General features: G+C 36.5%; 1 protein-coding gene across 1 annotated transcript in view; it reads right to left on the bottom strand.

Moving 5' to 3' along the window:
* Positions 1-24834, bottom strand: part of MIPOL1 (mirror-image polydactyly 1) — a 158052-nt gene that overhangs the window by 93550 nt on the left and 39668 nt on the right. Inside the window, exons 7-9 of the mRNA XM_009869167.1 lie at positions 23033-23066; positions 22603-22773; positions 838-945 (exon numbers count right to left, since the gene is read on the bottom strand). Of these exons, the coding sequence (XP_009867469.1) occupies positions 838-945; positions 22603-22773; positions 23033-23066 (313 nt within the window). The remainder of the gene's footprint in view (positions 1-837; positions 946-22602; positions 22774-23032; positions 23067-24834) is intronic.

Below are 24834 nucleotides of genomic sequence, written 5' to 3'. Positions count from 1 at the left end.
ACAGGAGGCAGAGGAAAATCTGGCTATAAATGAGATAATTTAGATCCTACTGCCTAAATCAAACACAGTTTTAAAACAACATCACAGTATCAACAGAGTAACTTCTGTATTTATACTGTCTCTCCACTATCTATAGAAAAGATTTTAAAAAATATAGTGGCTGAGTAAGTGCACACGATGCTTGCACGTCTTACCTGGCACAGTCCCTTATTCTGACTAGCGGTGAGATTGCCGGTTATGTAGCTATCAACTCCACTGACGTTACAATTTCCCGTTCTCAAAGCAGTAATAACCTGTCACTTTACACTGTCCTTTCTCTCACCCTCTCCTGCCTCTCTGCTCATTTTTATTCTTATTGACAAGACTTATTATTACTCGTCCCAATTCCAACTAGCTACCCTTTTGCAAATAGTAGTATCAACTGTGTGGTCACTAGTAGTATAGGTCAACAATGTTATTAATATAGCACACACTGCTGGGAGCAGATCAAACAGCCATGCTTTAAAATATTAGTTTTGTAAAGGTATCATGAGGCAAATAGTTGCAGTTTTCTTCACATTATAAAATGTAATATTGCGAGGACAGACCCCCAAAATTTAGTGTTAATTACCAACCCAATAATTTGGGGGATGTGTTCTTTTTTTCTCGTTGTTTTCATACACAAAATAAAATAAAACCATAACAGAAGGGTGCTGTATCTGTGTTTAAAGAAGGGGTTGTTGGCAAACACCATAGCTCACTTCTGCCGAAATGTACACAACTGATATATGCAGCCCAGAAAGCTGGCACCAGGGGCTTACAACCTTAATTTGCCTGCAAGAAGAAATGGAGATTTACCTTCAGAGCACGTTCTTGATTGTTTTCAGCAGTCAGATGTCTCGTGTTGTTTGCTGAAGTCTGGTTCTGCTCTTTCAGATGATGAAGCTCCTGCTCCAGCCGTTTGCACTGCAACGAGGAAAGAATCCCATTAAGTAGAGGAGTGTGGGCACATTTTTTTCAACAAGCCAAATGAATTAACGTAAATAACCCCATCACCATTTCTGCAGTACTGAAAGCATCAGACAAAGCAAGTTACAATCCCAGAGCAGTACTGCAGCCACATTTTTTAAATGTGCATCATTATTCCGTTTCTTCCCGGTCCAACTGTATGTCAAAAAAGAGCTAAGTTTAGTATCGGGTAAAGATATTTTGCAAAATGTTTTAAAAAGTCTTAAAAATGTCAGGTTGAATTTCTGCTCCCGGTTACAGCAATGCAAGGCTAGATTTTGCCTTTTATATATTAAGTAAGGGGATCTAAAGGAAGCAATACATGCCTTCAGAAAAGCAAGCGAATGACCCTCCTCCCAAATCCAGGACCCAGTCTTTTATTAGAAAATATACATGTAGTTTTTATACTTGTACTTTTCACACCAAGAGATTACTCTAATTGCTGAAAGAAAAGAAGTTTTAAGATTGTTTTGTTTAAATATTTAACATTATGACAAAGAATGAAATATAATATTTGCTACTGTGTGCATACACACATATACCTCGTGCTGCCAACCGAATATTTGTTTTAAAAATTAAAGATCAGCAAATTATAAGCTAAATTATATTTTTTATGGTAACTATAAGAGGTCTTGTCCAATTACCTCGGTTTGAAAGAGTAATTAGTTGTCAGAAGACAGTTCATTGTCTTATGAAAAAAAAAAAGCAAAACAAAACAGACAAAGTACTAGGAAGATGCAGGGGAACAACTGCTAGAGACAGGGAAAAACAGAGGAACATTTCAAAACAGAATATTACAAAGCAAGTTTGGATATCACCACCAAACGCAAAGCCAACAGACTGTTGTAACAAAAAAGAATTGATAAAAGCTATTTTAATAAATGCTTTCTGAAAACACTAGAAAGACAGGAATGAGAATCATGATATAATGCCCATGTAAGCATTGTTGTCTCAGATGGAAGACCCGGAAACATCAGTCTCTTGTGCTCTCTTACTGACTGTGGAAGACACAGAACTGAGAATTGTACACAACCTATTCCTCAGCAAAACCAGTACATGGGACAATGAAGTATGGCTCATGCCAACTCTTAAGAAAAAAAAAGAAAAATTGTGAAACAGAGCTGTAGGATTGCAAAAATTTTAACTGAGGGCTAAGTAAATAAGGAGTACCAAAGGATCTCAGGACAGAAATTTTAAGGACATACCAATACATACACTTCTTAAATACAAAATAAGCCCTTAGCAATGTACTGCACGTCATATAAACCAGAATGATTCAATCCTACATTTGAGTAAGTTTTAAATAACTGTAGGTGTCCAACAGTACTATTAAAAAACTTCAATTCACCTATCTGTTGTATTATTACTTCTGTTAGAAATCTGGGCTCATTTCTAATAGGATTACTTATTTTAAAGGCGGCAAATCTCTCTGGCTTAGTTCATTCTCTCAGTGTCTGCTGTAAAGTTCCTTAATGCACAGTTTCATTTCTATTGCAAGAAAAAGAGAAAAAGACACTTTCCCATAAAATAGGGAGATACAGGAAAAATATTAAAGTACATTTGACTGCAAATATTTTTTACAGACTTGAGACATTTAATGTCTATGCTTATCTCACACACAAAAAATTATAAATCACAGAATCACAGCTGTAATTCTTTTTCCATGTTCACCACAAAAATTATGTGTCTGCAGACACAAGGTTGCTAATAAAACTACTGAAGAATTAAACCCAGATTACGCAGGGTTTTTTCCTCTGGCATACATATTCTAAACAACATTTAAAAAAAATAAAATCAATTACTACTTTGGGCATTATTATGACACTTTACACTTGACACCATGCAAGATCAGCAGGCCTCTCATTTTTATGCTTAGTCAGCACTCCTCTTCAAAACAACACTTTGGAATTCCCAATTTAACAACAGTACAGGTTTCTCACAAAAAATATTAGTAAAAGGGCCAAAATCTCAATCTACCTTTATGACAGGAATTTACATTCATGCTATTCTCCTGATTCCATAAGAGAAGTGAAAATTAGCAGCAAAACGTAGCTACAAGACCCCGTGGAAAAAGCGCTTGATATACAGGGAAAGTAGAACAAGTAAGGGCATGGGTGGAATTTTATTCTGCTCTCCACTCCTGTGAAGCCGGGACAGTGAAATACACGGCAGCAGTGGGACTCTAGTATCACGCAGAATGTAGAGCACACATGGTAAGGATGCAACACAAGTAACACAAAATGGCTGGACCTCCCTATCAAGTCAACCTTGACATGATTACATTCACATCAATCTCAGCAGAGCTTTTTAACTCATCTTTAATTTAATTTCCACCAAGAATGTTGATATCTGAAAAAAATCCTGGACATATTCAAGTAACATACTGCTTGAATCCATTTTCAGGGTATCATTGAAAGAAAAAGTGATTTAACTCGAACTTTGCACATAAATGTCTTAACATGTTAGAAATAATGCATTAACAAACGATGTTCTGAATTACCAATGAAAGTATATTTATCCCTAGCTGCCTAGGAATTAAAATCTTTAAATATCCTATTTGCAAAAATATTATAATAATACTCTTAAATGGCAACATTGTGTATGCCTCACTAAAATTTTACACTTCACAGCACTTTGATACCTGAACTGCTTTTACAACATTAAAACAGCACTCTAAAAGCAGATATTCTTATTCACAAGAACAAAAGCATATGAAATTTCTGTGTAATCTTGCTGTAAAGAAACGCTTTAAAAATAGAATTTAAAACAATGCAGCCCTTCTATTCATTTGAGCCAACATTTTTTGAATTCTGTGTCATTGGTTGTTAGCAAGCTCCAGTAAAAATACACTTTCTTTAAAAGAACGTGTGTTTTTATTGGTTCACTCCAGGGCTCTAAAATGCCAACAGCTGCAAGTAAGAAACTGGATTTCCTTCTAAAAACATATATAAAAATACTTTTTGGAGCACAGTGAAGAGAGGACATCGCTCAATTCAGTACTGGCAAAAAGGAAATGTTGGATGTATCCTTTTAAGAAAGGTGAAAGTTAAAGGAAGTGTTTCATTTTTAATATTATAAACAAGGATGTCTAAAATCTGTTATTCCAAACTTGTAGAAATTCATACTTGGGAAAGCTTCAAACAGAATCCTCAAAGTCAGAGACAAAATATTTTGTGCAACAAAGGTTGCCTAAGCATCTGATCTGAGATGTAATTGTGCACTTAAATGGAAGTTTCTCTGAATTTAAAACTTTACGAAAGATAGGCTGTTGATTGAGAAAATTGTCACTTGAGAAAATTGAGATGGATGTCAAAGAGAATAGGTCTTGGTCAGATTGCTGAAGACTTGGCTAAATAAAGGGTATTAAAGCCTCACAAATTGTAACCTGTCATTTTATAAAGGTTTCACATAAACAATCCACCAAGAATTAGCTTCATTGCATGGTCCACTGTGTGCATTCAGAGTTCTGTAGCCAGAGAGGCAATACCGTCAACATAAAAAAAAAAACAACCCAACGAGAAAAAGGTTTCATCTCTTCTTTTAAATCCTCATGTTTGTTCTCCTCTGTGAATACTTCCCTCAGAAGTCTCCTATCTCAGCTAGCCTTATTCAGGTGACAATATACTTGCCAGACAGAGAACCTTTTAAAGCCTATTCCAAGTGTTCCTTGAGCAGCCATCAGAGCCCAACCGCACAGTTTTCACTATGTCAGCCCTTCCCAGCAACAGGCCCTCAATCTTCTCTCTAACCGTATTTCCACAGTGCAACCCAGCTGCACTCTTCCAAATGCACTCAAGTCTTTCCAAACATACACCTGTGGACCCTGCACAGGATATAGCACAAGCAGCTAAAACACAAAATGAAGAGCAAAGCAGGTAACCTACCAGAAGGATAAACAGCAAGTACACACGTTCTTCCCTCTCATCTTCTCATTTAAACCATTAAGCTACCAGTGAGCCTTTTTTAACGAGCATCAGCCTTTTTAACAAGCATCAGCTAACATGATTCAGCAGAACTAGGATGTTTGTGAGAAGTCAGCGTTCAACTCTCAGCAAGTGCTAACCTCTTTCAGTGACTATCCAGCTGGGAGGGTTGAGAACGTCACAGGGAAAATCCAGACAAAACTGCAAAAAAGAGCACCTGATAAAGGCGACACCGATGGAGAGGTCAAGAAGTGGACCAGGAGAGTATCACTGAGTAAAAGTCCTTGAGGCTTAACAGAATGGGACTGTTAAAAGATGGTCCTAGTTCCAGGTACACAAAATAAGTAGACAGTTTACTATGAATTGAGTATTTCAGAAGATAGAAAAATCAATGCAGATAACCACTTAATAGTGTTTGGCCTTTACTAGAAAATGAGGTTGCATTAACATATCAAACATAACTTTAGCACTTGTATAAACAAATCATCTTTAGCATGCTGTCAGCTGTTCAGCATTTTCTTCTTCAGCTTGTACCCATAACATGTTAACATGGTGACTGCCATTTCTACACAGATCGACAAGTTATTTTTTGATTGTTACTTAATAAGATTCTTCAAGTGAAGTGTTCTGAAAGTGAAAGGTACAGACATTACACATGAGCAAGGAAAAATCTGCAAGCCACTGGAGAAATAACATTACCAAGGACAAAGAGGGGACCCGGCAACACACTGACGTGAAGAAGAGCAACCCCCAGCTCCCAACCACTTGGTCCCTGCGCACTGTGTTTACATGAAGACAACACCTACTCCCAGAGGCCTCACACGGAAACGTATTTAAGTCTGAGCTATTCAAGGCTGTTCACGTGCTTTCAGAGGGACAGAAATGTTTTGCTGCACCAGGGTCCCTTGCTCTCATCTCACTGAACTAGATAGTAATGTCAGGGGCACTACACATTTTGTACTTCAGCGCAGATTGGACCCAGAGAAAGGGTACTCTGACACTCCTTGGCTGAGGAAGCAACAGTTAAAGCTGAATGTAAGAGAAAACTGTAATATTTCTTTACGGCAAATGCAGTTTTGGTGGCTATTTAATCCTGTTGCATATATATTTGCTTTTAATATTACTATATAGTATGTAATGTTTTCCATTGTCTTTCACTAAAAGGAATCCAAACTAACCCCTTCTGAACTTACAGCAATATACTAGGGGAAAAAAAAAAAGAGTCAATACATTATGCCATTTATATGCTAGGAAAATAAAAAGGAATTGATTTGTTTCTGTTAATACAGATATGAGTGTCAAAGTCTAATGAAATAAATGTACTAGGACTAAGATGAGGCCAAATTCTGTACAAAATTCTTTCCTGAATTCTGAATTATATTTGATTGTCTCATCCAATTAATACATACAAAAGATAGTATTTTATGAAAACATTTGCTCATCTAGAGTCCTTGTCAACACCTGCAATGCTTATAATCTTAAGAATCAGCACTGGCATAAACACACAAGACTGCACTGAGGAGACTGCTCAAAGAAGAGACCGTATGTAGACAGAGGCACCGCAACCTGCTTGCCTCTTGTACTCTTCCTGAAGCCTGGACCTTTGGCTGAGTGGGGTCACGGTGGTGTGGTGGGGGGATTTTTGGTCTGATCTGATCTCATCCAGTCAGTCTTATGAGGTCTCTGTAGTTTAATAAAGATCTTGTTCATAACCACAGCCAACAGCTTAATTCTGTCATTAAATTTAAAGTAACATATTTTTATTCAAATCAGACAAAAATTAAAAGTGCTCAGTCACTTAACAAGCATAATTACTTGACTGCCTATCAGGGCCTTCACTTTAAACAGAGAATACTCTATCACATTCTGTGGCCTTTTATGCATGAGGACCTTGCTAAACTGAGATATCAATTAATGAAGTAGTGAGAAATATAAAATAACCTAGATCCTATTGAATAACTTAGGAAAATGGTTTGTGTCCTCCAAATTACAGGAAAGTAGAAGTCCATCTGAATGGCAGATGAACTGTTTTCCAACGCATTTTTTCCTTTATGCTTTTAAAACAAAATGCAAAATAAATGACACACCATATCTTGATGGAAAAATCGTAAAACCGAGTCAGAAAGGACCTTACAGATCATCTAGTTCCAACTCCCTCACCATGGTCAGGGACACCTCCCACTAGATCAGGTTGCTCAGAGCCCCACCCAGCCTAGTATTGAACACTTCCAGGGATGAGGCATCCAAATCTGGGCAACCTGTGCCAGTGCCTCACCACCCTCATAGTAAAGAGCTTCTTCTAAAGTCTAAATCTAAAGCTACTCTGCTCCAGTTTAAAACCATTGCCCCTTGTCCTGTCGTCACATGCCCTTATAAAAAGTCCCTCTCCAGCTTTCCTGTAGGCCCCCTTCAGGTACTGGAAGGTCACTATAAGGTCTACTTGGCAAATACCATTAAAAGATGAGCTTATGTGATACCAAGATCCTACTACTACACAACATAATGCTTTTGGAAGTTATAAACTGAAGACACATTTTGAAATTAGTTAACATATTTTCACTGCAATGAACAACTTAAGTATAAATAATTATTCTAGAAAACAAACATTAAAAAGATGAAGAAATATGGCTACTTTTTCATCTATTAGGTTTTTCAAGTCAACACCTGTGGAAACATGAATACAATAATGATAAGAAGCAAACAAAAACAATTCAACTGATTCTTCTCTTGGTCTATTATTTTGTTCACCTTTTCTTAGTCTGTTTCTAATGATCTGCACTTCAGAGTAGCTCCCAGCTTAAAGATGCCGAATGGAATGCAAGTGTTCTCAGTTTGACAGCCCCTCTCTCCCCCTCCTCTCAAGATTTTTTTTTTTTGAACAGTCTGCTCCTTGTCCCAAATTCATCATGATTTCTGGAGAGGCAAACATCTTGCGCCACTTGGATGCTGCACAACTCTTTCCTTTGCAGACAAAAATAATACCAAAGTCATCCAGTCAAAACACAAACCAACCTTTGGTGTCACAGTGAATTATGTACTTTGAACTGCAGATGTTTGGAAGCACTTATATTTTATATAAATAGATTTTATCCTTTTTCTTCTAAAATAATAATTTTAAAAGAAATAATGAAATAAATTAGTTTCTACATAATAATCACTAGAAGGATTTTTCCATTAAACTGTAATTTTGAATTAAGGCTTTCTAACCTCTGAAAGAAAAAAACTTTTCTTCAAAGTTCTGGCAAACTATCAACAAATGTGTTTAAATGATTATTTATACAATGGCCAGCAGTTTAGAACTACTGGGATTTCAAGAAAAAGAAGTGCTTTTGTAGAGTTTAGGCCTCAGGAACATATGTATCTTTAAAAACTTATATTCTATTAGTAATAGAAACACTTAAATGTAACTTTTTTTTTTTTAGCAGTCCAACTGTGTCTTACTCCATCAGAAGCCACAAAAAATAATGCACGAAAATGTAAATGAAACATTTTTGTCTTCCTTGTTACTATGAGCCAGTTTGAATTGGCACATTAAGGCAGATAATTTGCTGTTTACATGACTTGCTTTCCTCCTGCCATTCCTTTCCCTTTCTATTTCTGAACACTGCAAAATGCTGTAAAACAAGCTTTTGTTTATTTACATATGAATAGTTAAAGGAACTGTAACTGCACAGAAAGACATTCAGAAAATTCAGACAATAAAATCTGTTTCGCCTCTTCCTGTTAACAATCCTTACATTCACCAGCACCCAGTAGCCCCATGATACTCATACACCCAACTCAATTCTCTCTATATTCTTACACTTCCTTTCAGTGATGATATTTTAAAGATCAAGACAAGCTTGATCTACTTCTCAAGTTCAGCACACATAGACTTTTCTAATCAATTACACTCATTATAAAAAACGTGCAAGGAGAAGAAGAGAAAGGAAATCACGATGTTCTCGAGCTATCTTGTGATTCCCAGGTCACTCATGTCGGGTTCCCGTGTTGGCTCTGCCACCAGACTACTATGGCTCTGCTCACTGGGGGTTGCTCATAGAGTCTGGATCTGCAGGAGCGACTTAAGAGCAGGAGCTGCCAAAGTCATGTAACTGGATCACCTTCACTGCTCCCTATATCCCTTGCATGTTAGTCACCAATTTTACCTCACCTCTGATCCGTTCTTTATAGTCGTTTCTAATCAGAACATAAACTCAGTGAGCCAGAGTCAAGCATTTATTCATGAGGCTGTAGTGTATCTGAAATTAAGCCAAAAGGTGTTCAACTAACCTAGGAGTGTTTTTTTCCTAATGGCCTGTCATATACAAATAAGTGACTTCTGTTTTATATGGAAGTCACATTATTATTTTTTTTTTTTTAAATTTCAGGCCCTTAAATTTAATAAATAATGTATAAACTAAGCATGTAAGCTGATGAGTAGTACACGTGGTTAGTATGCTTGCTTACATACACACCCCACTGTAAAGCTGTAGAAACACTAGAAATGAGCACAGTACAATGAACTTTAGGCAGCCCACATGTCAGTGTGTTACATTCAACAGCAAAGGGAATTACCAATACTCCCAAATAATTCAGCAAATGGAAAATATTACTTAAAATTTTATAAGAGGGAAAGATCATGCAAGAGTCAAGATTGTCTTTAAAAAGCAATGAAAATATTTTTTTTTAAAAATACACGTTAGTTAAATTCTAAATCACTGAATAAAGGTCTGTAAGTACAACAATACTTAGACTAGGATCAGTTTTACACTCAACATATGGCAGCAATTCTGGCACACATATTGAAGAGATGGTTTCAGAGTAGAAACTTCTGCATAGAAAATAATTCAGCGTAACTTACCTTAACATCTTCAAAAGCACTTAAAGAATAAAATTAAACAACAGCAAAGAGGTCTTGGAATGAATTTACAATTAAAGTAGGGTTTAATTAGCACACTACTTACAGGAGAACAAGGATTGAAATACCCTACTGAGTACCTGAAATAATTTCTACCCTGGCTAAGTAGTAAGCAGTACTGCAAGAAAGGTCCCAGACAAGCCAGTCAGAGTGGCCAAACAATAAAATACTGTTCTGGTCTTCTCTGACTTATGGTCTCAGTATCATTTTTCCAAGTTGATGCAACTCTCACAAACTCATTTACATATTATTTTGCAAGGCAGCTTTGGTCGTTCTAAACTCCAGCACTACCTACTGCACAATTTGTTAGAACCCTGAGCTGCAATATTATGAAATAGGCTACTGCAGTCACAGTACTTATTAAATGCAGATAACCTAATATAACACTGATTTTTTTGTCTTCAGTTAGATATGGACAGTCATCTTTCCATCACATGGGCTCAAAAACCAATCTCATTTTATGCCTGCAGATTTGTAGAACCTACACATGTTCCTTCTAACATGGAAATGTAACCACAGAATCACAGAACAGCTGAGGTTGGAAGGGAGGTCATCTTTCCTAATCTTCCCACTCAAGCAGGGCCACCTAAAGCCCGTGGCCCAGAATCATGCCCAGATGTTTTTTTAATATCTCTTATGAGGGAGACTATAGAAGGACTACGAAAGACTATGTATTCCTAACAATAGGAAGGAACACAGATTTCACAAGGTCATGAACTTTATTTTTAACAAGCTATTTTATTTTTTTGTTTTATTTCTCCTCCTTTGTTGTTGAAAGGAGGAAACATGTCTCCCCTCTTCAGTTTCTTTAGTCTCACCTTCAAATGTAACCTCTTTCCTCCTTTCTTTTACATGGCTGAATGTACACATACCTAATTCTCATCTTGTCCTGTGTGAGGTCCATTCCACTGCACTGTCTCACCGTTGTCTATATTTTTACTTCACCTCGTTCCCCTAAATATTCTCTTTATTATGCAATTCTCTGCTTTGTTATAACTTCACCAAACGCCAGTTTGGTGATGTTATAACTCTCAACAAACACTGACTAACTACTTTTTCCTACACTTACATGAAGTTAGCAAATGGGACTTGTTTTATGGGATGAGAAATTCGCAAAGAAAGTTTAAGAAGCTTAATCAGCCGACAAGATCATGTCAGAACTGATATTACTGAGATTAGTACACCTAACCCAAACGCTACGGAGCTACTCTTCCCCATGGCCACATGTATTGCTGGCTCCTCAGTAGAGCAGTCAGCTCCAATACAACCAGCTGGCCTGTGACCAAGACACAGCTTGTCAAATCTGACACAACACACCGTGACAGACAGCTGACGACTGCTTTGGTTTAAAAAAGCCTTTCCTCCACCCCCAGTCAATAATCCATAGTGTTGGTACTCAAAAATATATATAGCAGAATGGAGGCACTGCGGGCGTGAAAGGAGTATGAAAAGGAGAAATTTTAGAAAAAAAGTCTAGAAATTAGAAATCTGATTCTCAGATAATGCAATGCACTCAGCTGCTGACAGAGGGATTTTTTTTAAGAAAGTGTAACCGTGTTTAGTTGAACATAACCAATATTAGTTGACAAGAAAATAAAATTTGGTAAACAGTCTGTCATTCTAATGAGCTGGTTTTCAAACAATCTTAAATGGATTTTCTTAAGATCCATATGCAAACAAGACTATTGCCTAAACGTTAAGTTGGCATTTACTGCACAAAGGGACAGGAACACTTCTGGACCATTTTTAAATATCACCACATTATTCAAGAAAACAGTATCGCAGATTACTCTGTAGATGTCCTGTTTTTAAAATCTTTTTATTCAGATATTGTAATCATGGAATTGCAGGTGTTCCTCATAGTACACACTGTATTTGTCCTGATAAATACTGTACTCTCAACTGAGTCATCAGTTGCTCAAGTGGCAGTTCTTAGGGCTTTTTTTTCTGTATAATGTGTTCTCTAAAAACTTATTTATGTGTAATAAAAGCTACTTTAAACTAGAGATTATAACAAACTAAACCAGCTAATTAGGTGAAAGCACAAAGCTCTGCAGATATGTCACAGACAAGAAACACTTTTTGAATAAATGGTCCGAATGAGTAGTGTTTGCACTTTCTCAATAGGAGCAACATACTTTTTTATGAAACTTCAATACTAAAGATCAGAAATATTGGAAAGGAATAGTAATATCAGTGTTTTAACAGTCCGAGAGTAAGTGTGAAAACAGTAAATAATTATACATCTTCAAATGTTATTGTGGAATCAGTATCTTTCTCACTAATATAGAGATCAAGGTAATAGCAAATATATGAAATTAATATTTCAGGCATCTTTTCAAATTTGCTCATACACACTGAAAAGTCAAATAAAAATATTTTTTAAAAATCAAGACATTAATGAGCTTTGCACAAGCTTAAAACGAATCATATGTAGAAGACGAAGATACCCCACAAAGAATGGTTTAACAATGTAAACAAAACTCTGCAAAACAAAACCAAAATCACACACTTACAAATCATGTATTGCTCACCTTCAGTAATAGTGAGAAATGTCTGTATGATTCCAGTACATGAATAAGGTTTTTCAAATATAAACTAGTGGTCGAGTCTGGAGATTTAACCTTGGTAAAAAAAATTAGCTTTTGCTTCACTGAAGTATTTTACAGGGATCGATGTGACTAGCTACCCAAATAGATGCACACTTCTCAAGAGGACTGACCAAGTAACTTTGAATTAACAGCCACCTAGAAGCTTTAAGACATATTACTGAAAAGAAAAAAGCTTAACTTAAAATCAGCTGCCTTTGACATGTGCAATTACCAACACTGCCTTCATCCAACTCAAAGCTTACTGGCAATTCCTTCCCTCATGTGTAGAGGTTAGGATACCCTAAGCAGAAAAAAAGTTAAGAAAAACACAAAGATAGAAGAATGTTATGACAACTCTTGAAAGCAAAGTAATGGGCCTGCCTGCCAAAACAAACAAAACTGGTAAAATGCATGACTACTGCTGAGAAGTGTCTGGATACCACAGAAGACAACACACATGACATAAAGAGAACGTGTAACAAGACACACAGCTGCTGGCTGGCCCTACAGCAGAAAGCAGGCTGATATCGCTATTTAGCACAAAGGATTAACAAGGATTTTGCCATTTCTTTTGGGACGCTGGCACTGGATGCTTTAATTTTCACAGTGAGATTTTCAAGACTAGTTTTGCAGACCGAGGTTCAGTTCAAGTCCTCATATTTTGATTGTGAAGAGGCCCTCAAGCAGCGAGGCTGAAAAAAAGCTTGCAGATGGAAGAAGAATACTTTGTCTCAAAAGCTACTGAAGACGAAGTAGGTAAACTCACAGAGAGGACTGGTGTTCACTTCTGTCCTAAACAGAATTCAGCAGAGCTCTTTCAGGCAAAAAAGAGTTAAATCTATTGTTTCCTAACTTTGCTGGGTTCTGTAATACAACCTCTGAGGTATAAAATTCCTCATCATGATTATAATGTGACTTGGAAGGAAATCTTACCTGTTGGTGACAAGTCATCTCATGAGACAACTAGGAGAAAAGTGTTCATAGTCATCCTACTGATACAGAACTTTACTCCGTTTTTGGGTTTTTATTTAAACATTGGTAATAGTTCTGCAGATAGCAGAGAAAGGTGTTACAGCTAATTAAGAAATTAACAGCTTGTTGTCAAGTGAAAGATTAACAGGAACTGCAGCAGAATTTTGGTAAATATCTTAGATTTACATGTTTATAGCTGCTAAAACTCCCTCCTCTCTCAAAAGGTAGTTATCGGTTCCATGCTAACAATATAAAGCACATATTCAGAAGCATTGCTGCCAGTTATCTTGCATCAGTACATCATGCCAATAAAATATCCTGTATTAGCCACTGGTATTCCGTATTTCTGATAATAACTCCAGAGTTGACAAAAGTTGTCATACTTTTATGATTTAATACTGCTTTTCATTCATGGTTTGGGTTTTTTGTTATAGCTACACGTGTGATACTTTATACACAATCACAGCTTAAGGGCCTTAAAGTATTTCTGCATATTTTAATCACGTCGTTAAAAAAAAGTATTTTCACAGTAAACTATAAATCAATATATGATATCTCATGGTGACTTTGTGTATACCCACAACACGCTCAATAATAAATACTTTAAAAACACTGCTGAAAAGAATGGCAACAAAAGACTAACATCAGAAAGCATTAACAAGTTCCCTGACAACAGCATCGTACAATCACATGCAGACCTCATGCAAGACAATGCCCGTCCTTCATTTGCAATTGAGAGTAATGGAAGCTAAATTTTCTTGTTCTCAAGCAACTCAGCCTGAAAAATAATTAACAGTGAATAAACAGAACATGGAAAAGAGGGTAAATCCTAGATACTCACCATCTGAAGCACGAAACAGTAAAGCCATACAACAAACAAATGTAGGCATACTTGGTGAACAAGATGTAGATAAGTTAATGCTACTGTGAAACCTTTATTTCATAAAGAGAATATTGATAGATTTACTTGTTCCACTTTTTTTTTTTTTTTTTGCCAGGGCCTGAACACACTTTAGACCAGAATACATAAAATAAATTCATCAAGCCTGAGGACTTCCAGAAATTGATTAATGGCTTCACAACAACAAAAAAAGTCACTATGTACAAATAAGGGACCAAAAGAGGGAAAATTGCTGTTGTGGTAATTGTAACTTGTTAATTTAAAACCAAATAAAATTCTAGAAGGAAACTGAAGTAAGAAAAATGTTTATTAAGTCCTACTTTTTAGTCACAATCATCTACTACTCCATTGAAAATGAGTAAACATCTTATCATCAGTGCAATAACCTTTCCTTAAATTCTCGGTTACTTCCAGACCTAAACCTCCTTACTCATCACCTCTCTCCTTACTGCTTAACATAGAGGTTGCATCATAAGGATGACTGCGGAAGGTATTGCAATGCTAGAATACAGGTCAACATTTCACTTTAGGACTCTGGGGAAAAAAAAAAACTAAGTCCACCAATGCAGCTGTATTTATTTTCCTTAACTCCATGTCCCACAATATTCTTAGTCAACTACTGATATCATGGTAGTGACGTGATCAGCAGTACTTCAAAGATATCTCCATTGCCCAATTAAATCCAAACTTTACATCGCGTGTCATTTTATTTGTGACGTGTGCCAGTAATTCGAAACCTATTTCTCCTTGAAGGAACAAAGTTCACTTATGTTTTGTGGACAGATTAAAAATCTTCAATTTGGATGTCAGATGCTGAGGACTATTTCACGCTCCAGATCCATTCCTATTAGTTCACACTATCTGTTAATAATACAAACCTAATCAACCACAAAGTTGCAATGGAACATTCAAGAAGCTGCGAGTGGGTAAAAGCAAGGAGGGAAATGAACATGTAAATCAGACATTAACTTTTTCAGACTTCATATTAAATATAAATTTGAAACATAAAAATTGTGTTTGCAACCTATCAAAAGAATTTTTGTGTAAGCTCAGACAGGTAACCAAAGTAAAAAAGTATTTTTGTAAAAAGACCTAGAAAGCTTCCTAAGAAAAACAGCTTTTAACATGAAACATTCGCAGATTTTTTTTTTTTAATTTTTTAAAAAAATCAGAGACATCTTATCCAACAGGTAAACAAACTAAAGTCTGATTCAACACTCAGTACCTAACTTGAAGCTGTGAAGTGTTAAGTACCACAAAAATTTACTTTAGGCATCTCTACTATAGCTCTGGCACCTATAGAACTTATTGCATGTCCAGTCTCTGCTTCGGAGGGAATACTTTTTCAATTCTGCTTGTATCACATTGGAAGTTTCCTCTAGTTACTGAAGCAGGACATCAATAAGCACACAAAACATTTCTCCTTTCTTTCATCGTAGGGTTTTGACATTAAATATTTAAATTAACTCTAGAAACTGGTTTGGAAGTCTAAGCTGTGTGAACCTACAGCTTAGCACCATGACAGACGAGTCAAATACCAATTAATCAAAAAGGTTTGCATGCAAATTTGCTGTCATTTTCACAGGGACGAGGAGTTTCTAGATACTGAAGAAAAGATGAATGTTCAAGTAGAAATTCATTAAAGTTTACAATTAAAGACACAAAGCTTGATCATGCCCTCAAATACTGCGCAGACATGTATTTTCTGAATCCTGCACAACACACTGTTTGCAGAGGAACAACAGGTGATTTAACAATGCAAACAATGATGTGTCTCAGGGCATCATTCAGTCAAAACCTTATGGCAGGAGAAAGAAGAAATGTAGTATCAATTAAAAATTTGCTTCAGAAGTTCAAAAAGACAAACCGTAATCCCTCTCTTCAAGGAAGCACTTCATTAACATTTACATATTTACTCATACTTAGCATTCATGGACTAAATGCAAAAGTCCAGTATAAGAGCTCCTTAGGGTAATTTCCTTTGGATCCTCCTCTCCCTCCCACTAAAGACCTACCAGCTGACCTGCACACCCAGCTGTGAGAAGCATTAACTCAAAACCTACAAGACCTCAGGCAACCAAAGCCTCACTGAAGTCAAACTAAGGAATAACCTGCAAAATCCTCACTTTCACTACTGAAATTCTGACTCCAGTAAAATCAAAGGGAGTTTCATGCTCTACCAACAGATACCTGCCTTCAGAAAAATCACTCTGCTACGTCAATCCAAGAGAGCAAGCAACACTAGACACAGACGTGTAACATCCCCAAATCTTCTCCTGTTATCCTGCCTAAACATCTTAACTCTCCTCAGCTTTCTTAATGCCTTAAGGAATGAGAGTTACATACAGTGATCAAAGAAAACTGAGCACCATGATGAAGGATTAAATGGGTGTTATTCTTCTGAGGGACATTCTACACAAACCAGAAAACCCAACGTTAGATGTCAAGAGGATTCCGTATGGTCAATTTCCTCTCTATTTTAGTCTCCAGTGACCTAAAATTCCTACTTCAGAAGAAAAAAATACTTCACACGTCTTCCGAATATAGCCAAACATTTAACTGACTATTCCCCTGGAAAAAAAAAAGCATGCTCCAGCTAGCACAAACACATTTGAGGTAGAATATCAGAGCTACCGAATCATTTCAGAAAGTAAAGAATTTTTGCGTTTTTTCAAGCTGGGTTTGATTTAGAAGTAAGCAGCCAAGTAAGGAAGAACCTGCCCTACTGCAAGGTGCAAAAGATTCTTGATGCTCTTCAGCATCATTCCCAATAGCTTTATTCCATGTCTCCCTACTACAGCAGTCACTGGCTCTGTTTGGTGCTTTGAAAATTGTAACCCATGAGATCACCTGGTCTATTCCAAGAAGCAACGTAGAAAACATGGATTTAACAATTTAAATATAACCTGGACTTCCTAAAACATGGATTTAAACATTCAAGAGATTCTTTTTATTTAGGTGCAGAAAAAATGAAATGGGACATTATAAAGCACCATTCCATTGCAACACAATCAAGTAGAAAACTAATATTGCTAATTGCAACAATCGCTCTTATAACTTGGCTTGTTGTGATCTTTCTTCAGGATCTTGTTTACTCTGCAATAACTCCAAGGAAGAGATATCTGCGAGGTTTATCTCAGGCTGCTGATGTGAATATCGATAAAACTGACAACCATTTCTTCAACTTTTGTTTTTCTCCCTGCACTCACAGTACAACTTCTAATGTTAAATATCAAGTTATGTATATATTTTTAAAATCTACTTGATATTTTATTCCATATCCCTATTGTTTTCTCTCAGGACTTGGACTAAATTTGTAGCGCAAAACATGCATCTCACAGACAGCTTATCTCTCTCTGTTTAGCCGTCCGACTGGCAAGTAACTCTCCTATGTTCACTCATCTACCATCTCTCAGAAAAAAGCACTCCATATGAGGACAACAGAAACTCGCTGTTGTCCAAAGTAAATCAGCCATAAGAGTGAACCAGCGTGGTCCTTGGAGTCTCCAATTGCAATAAACATCCCCTTTACCTTCACGTCCCTCCTTAAATAAGCCTGTGACCAAAACGATCAGTACACCACAACAGCTGCCTGGTTCACAAACAACTGTGAACGGTGTCCTGCCTTTTCTTTTCCTGTTCCCAAATATCAGTGGCAAAAGGGAAAATGTAGAAGGGGAAGCCGCCTGGCAGAGCAACTGGGAGGACACCGTCAAATGTGCTCCTGCCAACCAAGAATTCAACTGGCATTCTTAACCAGGAAGTGCCAAAGGGTATCAAAACAGAGTCAAAAACTGAACTGCTAACACAAATTACTAAAAATAACATTCCAAATTGTGGTTTGGGTTGCAAAGAGATCACCTGTATCCTAAGAGTGTCATGAAGCATTGTAACCCATCACCTGAGTATTTCCCAAATAAGGGCCCAAGATGTGTAAGTAATTTTTTTTCATTTACATATGTTTTTGCTGTTTTTACACCTCATACAGCTCTTGGCTTTATTACTTCAATAAGGCCTGTTCACTCATGTGTGCTAAGAATGCCTTAATGCTCTGTGAATCACAGGTAAAATACAGCTCTACACCTTATTTGGTGTAAAAGGAGGGAAATTGCTTCAGCAGAAGGCAAAAAAAAAAAAAAGTTACCGAGAAGCTGGTTTGTAAGTACAGACATTTATCAGTTATTAGTCATTAGTCGAAACTGATAATGATGGGCAGTCAAGCATAGCGCTTCTCATCTTTGTTTTCAGTGACGATAAACTGCTGCCTCCTGCCAAATAGTGCCTCAAAATGGAGAAAGGTACTTAAACTTGCTTCAGATGAGCAACTGAGTGTGTGCCAATTTTTTACATGAACAGTCACAAGCATGTTCCTGCACAGCAGGATGTGATCAAACTATTCAAAGCTGTAAAACCAGGTTTGCTTGCCAGTTATGTTATTGCTTCAAGATCAGTGTATTACAGACGATACTTTGTCAGCCATGAAACCACTGTTTTTCCTTAACAACAAATTCTACACCTTTAGTACTTAAAACTCCATATAGAACTGACTGTTCCCAATTAAAAAATATGAGAAAATTACAGAATTTTCATTTAGGACTGAAAACATGTCAAACACATGATCTTCTGCACTAGAAGCCATCTCCTATTTAGTTTTAAAAGCATACTTCCTTTGAGCTGTACAATTAAAAGGTCCTCTTTCTTCCCTAAACCAGAAGAAAAGTATTGTAATGACTTACTCAAGTTAGCTTCAGCTGCCAACCCTGTAATCATATTAACATTCCTGTCCATAAGGTGTGACGTGGTTAATAGGTGGTTGCTAGTTTGAGATATTGCACTGTATTGCCTCCTGCTGGAAATCACTTCTTTAAAGCATTTTTTGAAGATCACACAATGTGACTATGCCACATGTAATCTTTAATAAACGTCTGTCACTGACTGTATTACGCAAGCAGGAAAAGATTTTGAAGAAAGGCAGAACTATAGTACAACCAATTGGACAAATAAGTTTTTTCCTTGAATGGGTTAAGACAAAGAACATTACAGACAAGAAACTGATGTTTTACTTCTCATGACAGTTGACATGCTTCTCCATTTTCCTTTCAGAGGATCAGTCATAAAACGGACTTAAGTACTTCCATATAACACAATATCTGTTCACTAACAAACATATCTTGGCAAATACAACCAAACAGTTGAGTTTGTTTTTTTAAGGGGGTTGGTACAGGAGAAGATGGATGTCAATGTTTAGCCACGCTTTAGTTGTTTGTTTTTTATTCACTTGAAAATACATACTAAAAGTAGTATCAAATATTTGAGTTTATACCATTTTATTTGTTTTCACACATACAAAAAGTAGTTTGCATATTTGCTCAGCAATCTAGTGAATGATCTAAGATTATATACACATGCACAGCTCAGCACAGTGACAGAAGTGCCTCTATCTGCTTCCTAGTAAGAAGCAACACTCATGTTTGAAGTCTCCAAAAGATATGCAGAGGTTCTTGGGTGTTACAGCTCAAAAGAAATATTTTCATGGTCTTTCCAAGACATGGACAATGTTCTTCACTTTTTGAAGAGTAAAAAAATTAGTCAAGCAAATTTCAAATAGAAGAATCACAACTAGCTAACCATTGTCAAGTATGTATGCTGTAATGGTAGTCCATTTAAATGCAACTTAATAGTATAACTACTAGGAAAAGTATTGTAAAACTGCTTTTCAAAGACTAGTTGAAGGTAATGTGTATCCACTTAGTCACAGGAAATGCACAGTTTATAGAATGTCTGTTCTCTAGGAATGTAACCTATTTCTTACTTGAAATCAAAGCAATGCGTTCGACCTGTGAATGCTCGTGTTATTGTTTCTCACTGAGAAAAATCAGAAATCCTGCAAGTAAAATCCAAAAAGCTAGATAGTACTTACATTCACTGTGCTCAATTGTCAAAAGCCAGGCTATTGTGAGGAAAACCACAGAGAAGGACAACAGATGCTGCTTCATTAAACAGCCAATCCAAATCCTTGTTGTCACACAGTCATGTGGAACTGGTTATGGCGGTCACTCAGGTGACATTGCTGTGTCCAGCACCACATAAGAGCAAGCAGGAACAGTGCAACATGGTGTCAACACAACACGTCATGAAGCATTTAGCTTCCACTGTCCAGTGATCCCTGTACTTTAAAAATGCCTTTTTCAGAGGACAGTCAAAGCACACTAACAGTTTACTCTATTTCTGCTTTGTCTCAGCCTGTTCTAATCAATCTCCCCTCATATGTGATGTTATCTCCACCAAAAAGAAAAAGATTTTTACTTGAAGATGTTATGAATGCCTGAGGCGACCTCAGTTCTAACTTCCAATAATTTACATTTGTTATGCTAAGCATATACATCCCCTGAATTATAGCTAGTCCCTTTGTGGTCTAATGTAGGAATCCCATTTCTATTGTTCTTGCTGTTAGCACTGTAATAACTACCGCTATTGCAATGTTAACAAAAGACTACTAATAATTCAAGTACAGTACGAATTCCCAAGGAATCATCAAGTGAGAAATACCGGTTGAAGTGGTAGCTTCAGTTCCAAGGACCTGTTTTCTAGATTCAAGAGTTACAGCTCTGAAAACATCACATAGGGGAAAACAAAACACATGATCAATAGAATCCTATCAGTAGTAATAATTAATTTAAATGGTCATGCAGCTTAATCCCAAATATTTAAAATTTCATTTGGAAGGGATTTATTATTTCATTCACCTGTTTTTTTCATCTGCACTATCTGCTTTACATTACCCACACTTTTTGCTGACAGGCCTAAAGATGGCTTTTCTATTTGTGGCACTTGAGCCATTGCTATACAAAATAATAAACTTTATTAATTTCCACGCTAATTATTTGGAAAGGATGACTCAAACAGGCAGCTTAAAAATCCATTCAATTAAAACGTATATTAAAATGCCCCACAACAGCATTCTTCTGCTGTTGTATTCCTGGAAGTCCACTTCAACAAAAAATAAAAATATCAAAAGATCCTTCTCTTTTGCTGAAAGCTTTTCTCTTATAAGCTGCTCACTTTCCAAATATCCTGTGCAAAGAAGAAAGTACATAAACTTTTGGCAGGACTGCTGGATATTTCCCAGTAGCTATGTCATTCATCTTTATTCTAAAAGCAACAGAAGGTAGACTGAAAAAGTAAAGTTCCACCATTTTTAACATCCTTTGCAGTGCAAACTGGACTGACACAGAAAATACTTTAAGCAGCAGCCGGATAGGGTTTCAAGATAGGTTTCAAGGTTAGAGTGTATGCAAAAATGATGATTGCAAAAAAGTGAAAATTAGAGGCTGTGTAGAAGGGACTGTTTTACCAGAATATTTCTCAATACAACATAAATTCAACCAACTTTATCAATAGCACTCAAGATCACTAACCTGTTTAAATCTAATAGATAAGATTCAGATATGGACTAACTTTAGTAACTCATACAAAAATCTGAATTTTCAATATTGGAAGAATCAGATGGAATTTCTTGCCCACGATGAATACAAAAAGAGTTTCACAGAGTCTAAAATCTTTTATTTTCCCAGGAGATATATCCCCTACTTGGACTGTTTCTCCATTATAGCCTGTTCCAAAGGAGTTAAATCTAGGTTAAAATCCAGGAAAGAAAACTGAGGGGGAGGAAACAGAAAAACCCAACAATAGAAAAACTCTTCTATGAGATGGGAAAAGTGAAGAGGCTCTCTTCATGGTGTAGAGAATGAAGACAATGTTGTTCTGTGAAAATAGGAAATTGCAGGCACTGAGTGACTGAGCAGAAAAAAAGATTTCAGGTTCTTTCAAGTCATGTAGCAGAAGCATAAGACTTTACGAATGAAGGATGATGATTTTTATCTCCTGAATGTAAACCAACCAAGGGAGGAATTGCTTGCACTGTTGCATGTGGTACTGTCGTCTTCCTTTAATGTATATTTCCACCACCTACAACCCTTTACAAACTCTGGAGTCCCAGTTAACTGTCATCCAATGCATTTTATCAATACAGCATATCACAAAACTAAGCCCTTAATAACGTTTTCAGATTGGTCAGTACACTGAAAACTATTTTATTTTAAAAACAAGACAGCTAGTGATCGGGTGCGAAAAATAAAAAAATAACTTTTGCCATGAAATGCATTGACACCAGAAACGGTTAATCATTAATCAGCAACTGACTACAAGGGCTCTCTTTGAGATTTTCAACAGAGCAAAGTAAACAAAATAATTTTCTTCCCCAAAAGTAAAGCCAAAAAAAAGGAAAAAAAATTGTTATTAAGTAATTATACACTCATAGAGACTTACTTGAGACAAAGCAGCATCCCGTTGTTCTATTACTGCATTCATTTCCTCAGCTATTATTTTCTTTTTACGTTCTTTGGTCCTGTGTATTCGATTCAGAATTATAGCTCCATTCTTCAGTATATCTATCCCTGTGTCTGCATTGTTTATTCTGTTCAGTAATTCCTGTAATGTCTACCAACAGCATTATATGTTAGTCAGACATGAAGTTTTAATATATTTTATTTAATATAGGGTTTTAATTAATAGGCACATGTGAATTGTAAATTGACTGAGTGAAGTTATTGAATTTTCATATTGCAGCAAAGATGTACATTATTAGTGTGTCAATTCTTCTTTTTCCCACATCTTAGTTCTTGAAACCCACTCAATTGAACTTAAGCCTCTAAGATATAAGACTGACATCAAGAAATCTCCTCAGAGAATGGCTTACCATGTCATTTTCTTCAGGGTTAATATTTTCTAGCCTAGAAAAAAGGGACACAGAAAGCCTGATCAGTAGCATTTCCTTAGTGCAGCAAAATGAGTTCGCTTTTTAAATCTTTAGAACCTCAAGTAATTTCATTCTACTAGTCTTTAGAGTCAACCATGACACTGAACATATTAAAGTGCCACCTGCTCGACTCCATCTTTCAATAATGCTCCATATCTTCAGCACTGACTTCAGACTGTTAAGTTATTAATGTTTACTGCTATATATGACTACAAGGATCAATTGTTCATATGTGCTTAGATGAAGAAAGTTCCCCAGTGATAGAAATGACTGATGCTCTTATTTTATTTATTTCTGGGCTTACAACTTTTACTTGACGTTGTATTTTTGTTGTTTTTTACTGGACCCCAAATGAAACAGGACAGGACCTCTGCAGGGATTTTTTTTTTCATTTATAAGTAATTATTTTTCCATCTCCCTTTCAAAATGAGAAAAGCAACTTGTTGAAGTTTCCTTAAAAATATTTTGATTTTTATATCTTGCATAAACCAGTAAGCTAAGCCAATTCTCTGTAAGGTCCTTACTTAATTCTGGAACAACCCCCCTGCACTTTCCTACCTTTCTATTTCAACAGAATATATATTGACCTGTCAAATACAAAGATTATATGAGGAATTTAGTCACACAGCATTGAACACTGGCTGTGCAAAAGCAGTGAGTGACACCACACAAATCTAATAAATAGGATAGTATGCAACTTATTTTACCTAAGGTTAGTTACATGGTCAGTGTTTTATTTAAAACGTGTATTTTAAAACAGAATAGTCCTCTTTTCAGGAAAAAATGAGCATACTGAGGTTACCTTACCACTGCATTACTATCTACTTAATGGCAACTTCTACTAAAAGCAGGTCTGTCACCAGAATATGGTAAGAGTCGACCACAGTAGCATTAAATATCTACTAAACAGCAACACACATTCGTATTCCAGTGCTGTGACAGGTGCTGCTCTGAAGGCATGATTTTAGCTAGGAAACATCATAGAGCACTTGACAGCACACTAATGCCTTTTACATTAAAGCATTAGTTTTGCAGATAACAGTATATAAGGTATAGCAAATCAACCAGTACAGAAATTAATTATTTAAATTACAAAGAAATGATTCAGAATGCACATAGCTGGTATATTTATGTGGAATTCACAAGTAGTAACGATTTCAACAAATACAGTCAGCACCAGAACTAAACAAAACAAAGTAAACGCTAACCTTTGCTCGGTTTGACTTGTATTCATAATGTAACACAAATAATAAAATAAACATATATTAAGTCCAAATTCTCAGAACTGGCTCCTTGACTTGGCCCCTTGTAGAGTTCCTGCTTTAGGTTTTTACACTGCTTTAAGCACCACTTCATGTGGGACTTAAAAATGGATCTCCAGCTAGTTTGTATTCACAATGAAAGGAACGGTATTTGTCAAAGTAAATTGGCAGGACTGACCCAGCTTCTCCAGAGGACTTCTAGTCTGCTAAAAATGTGGGTCAACAAAATCACCCAGTCTACCAACGGGCTAGGTAAGCAAGACACCTTAGGGAAAAACAGAGGTGGGAAAGAGAAAAGGAGTTTCTACCACCAGTGTAGCCCTTCAGCATGCTACTGCCACAAGTGATCTGTCTGTAGGTGCATGCACACCTCCAGTTAAATGACAAGAGAATTGCTCCAGCTGCTAATTTAAGGAAAGCATTAAAGCATTTGATAAAGGTTGGCAGGCTGTTCAATATTGCCCTCTTGTAAAGATCTCT

The sequence above is a fragment of the Apaloderma vittatum genome, unplaced genomic scaffold, assembly GCF_000703405.1.
Source record: "Apaloderma vittatum isolate BGI_N311 unplaced genomic scaffold, ASM70340v1 scaffold9465, whole genome shotgun sequence".
In the NCBI taxonomy this organism is placed as follows: Eukaryota; Metazoa; Chordata; class Aves; order Trogoniformes; family Trogonidae; genus Apaloderma; species Apaloderma vittatum.
Note: the sequence above shows the minus strand (reverse complement) of the source record. Positions and strands in the feature narration are given on the sequence as shown.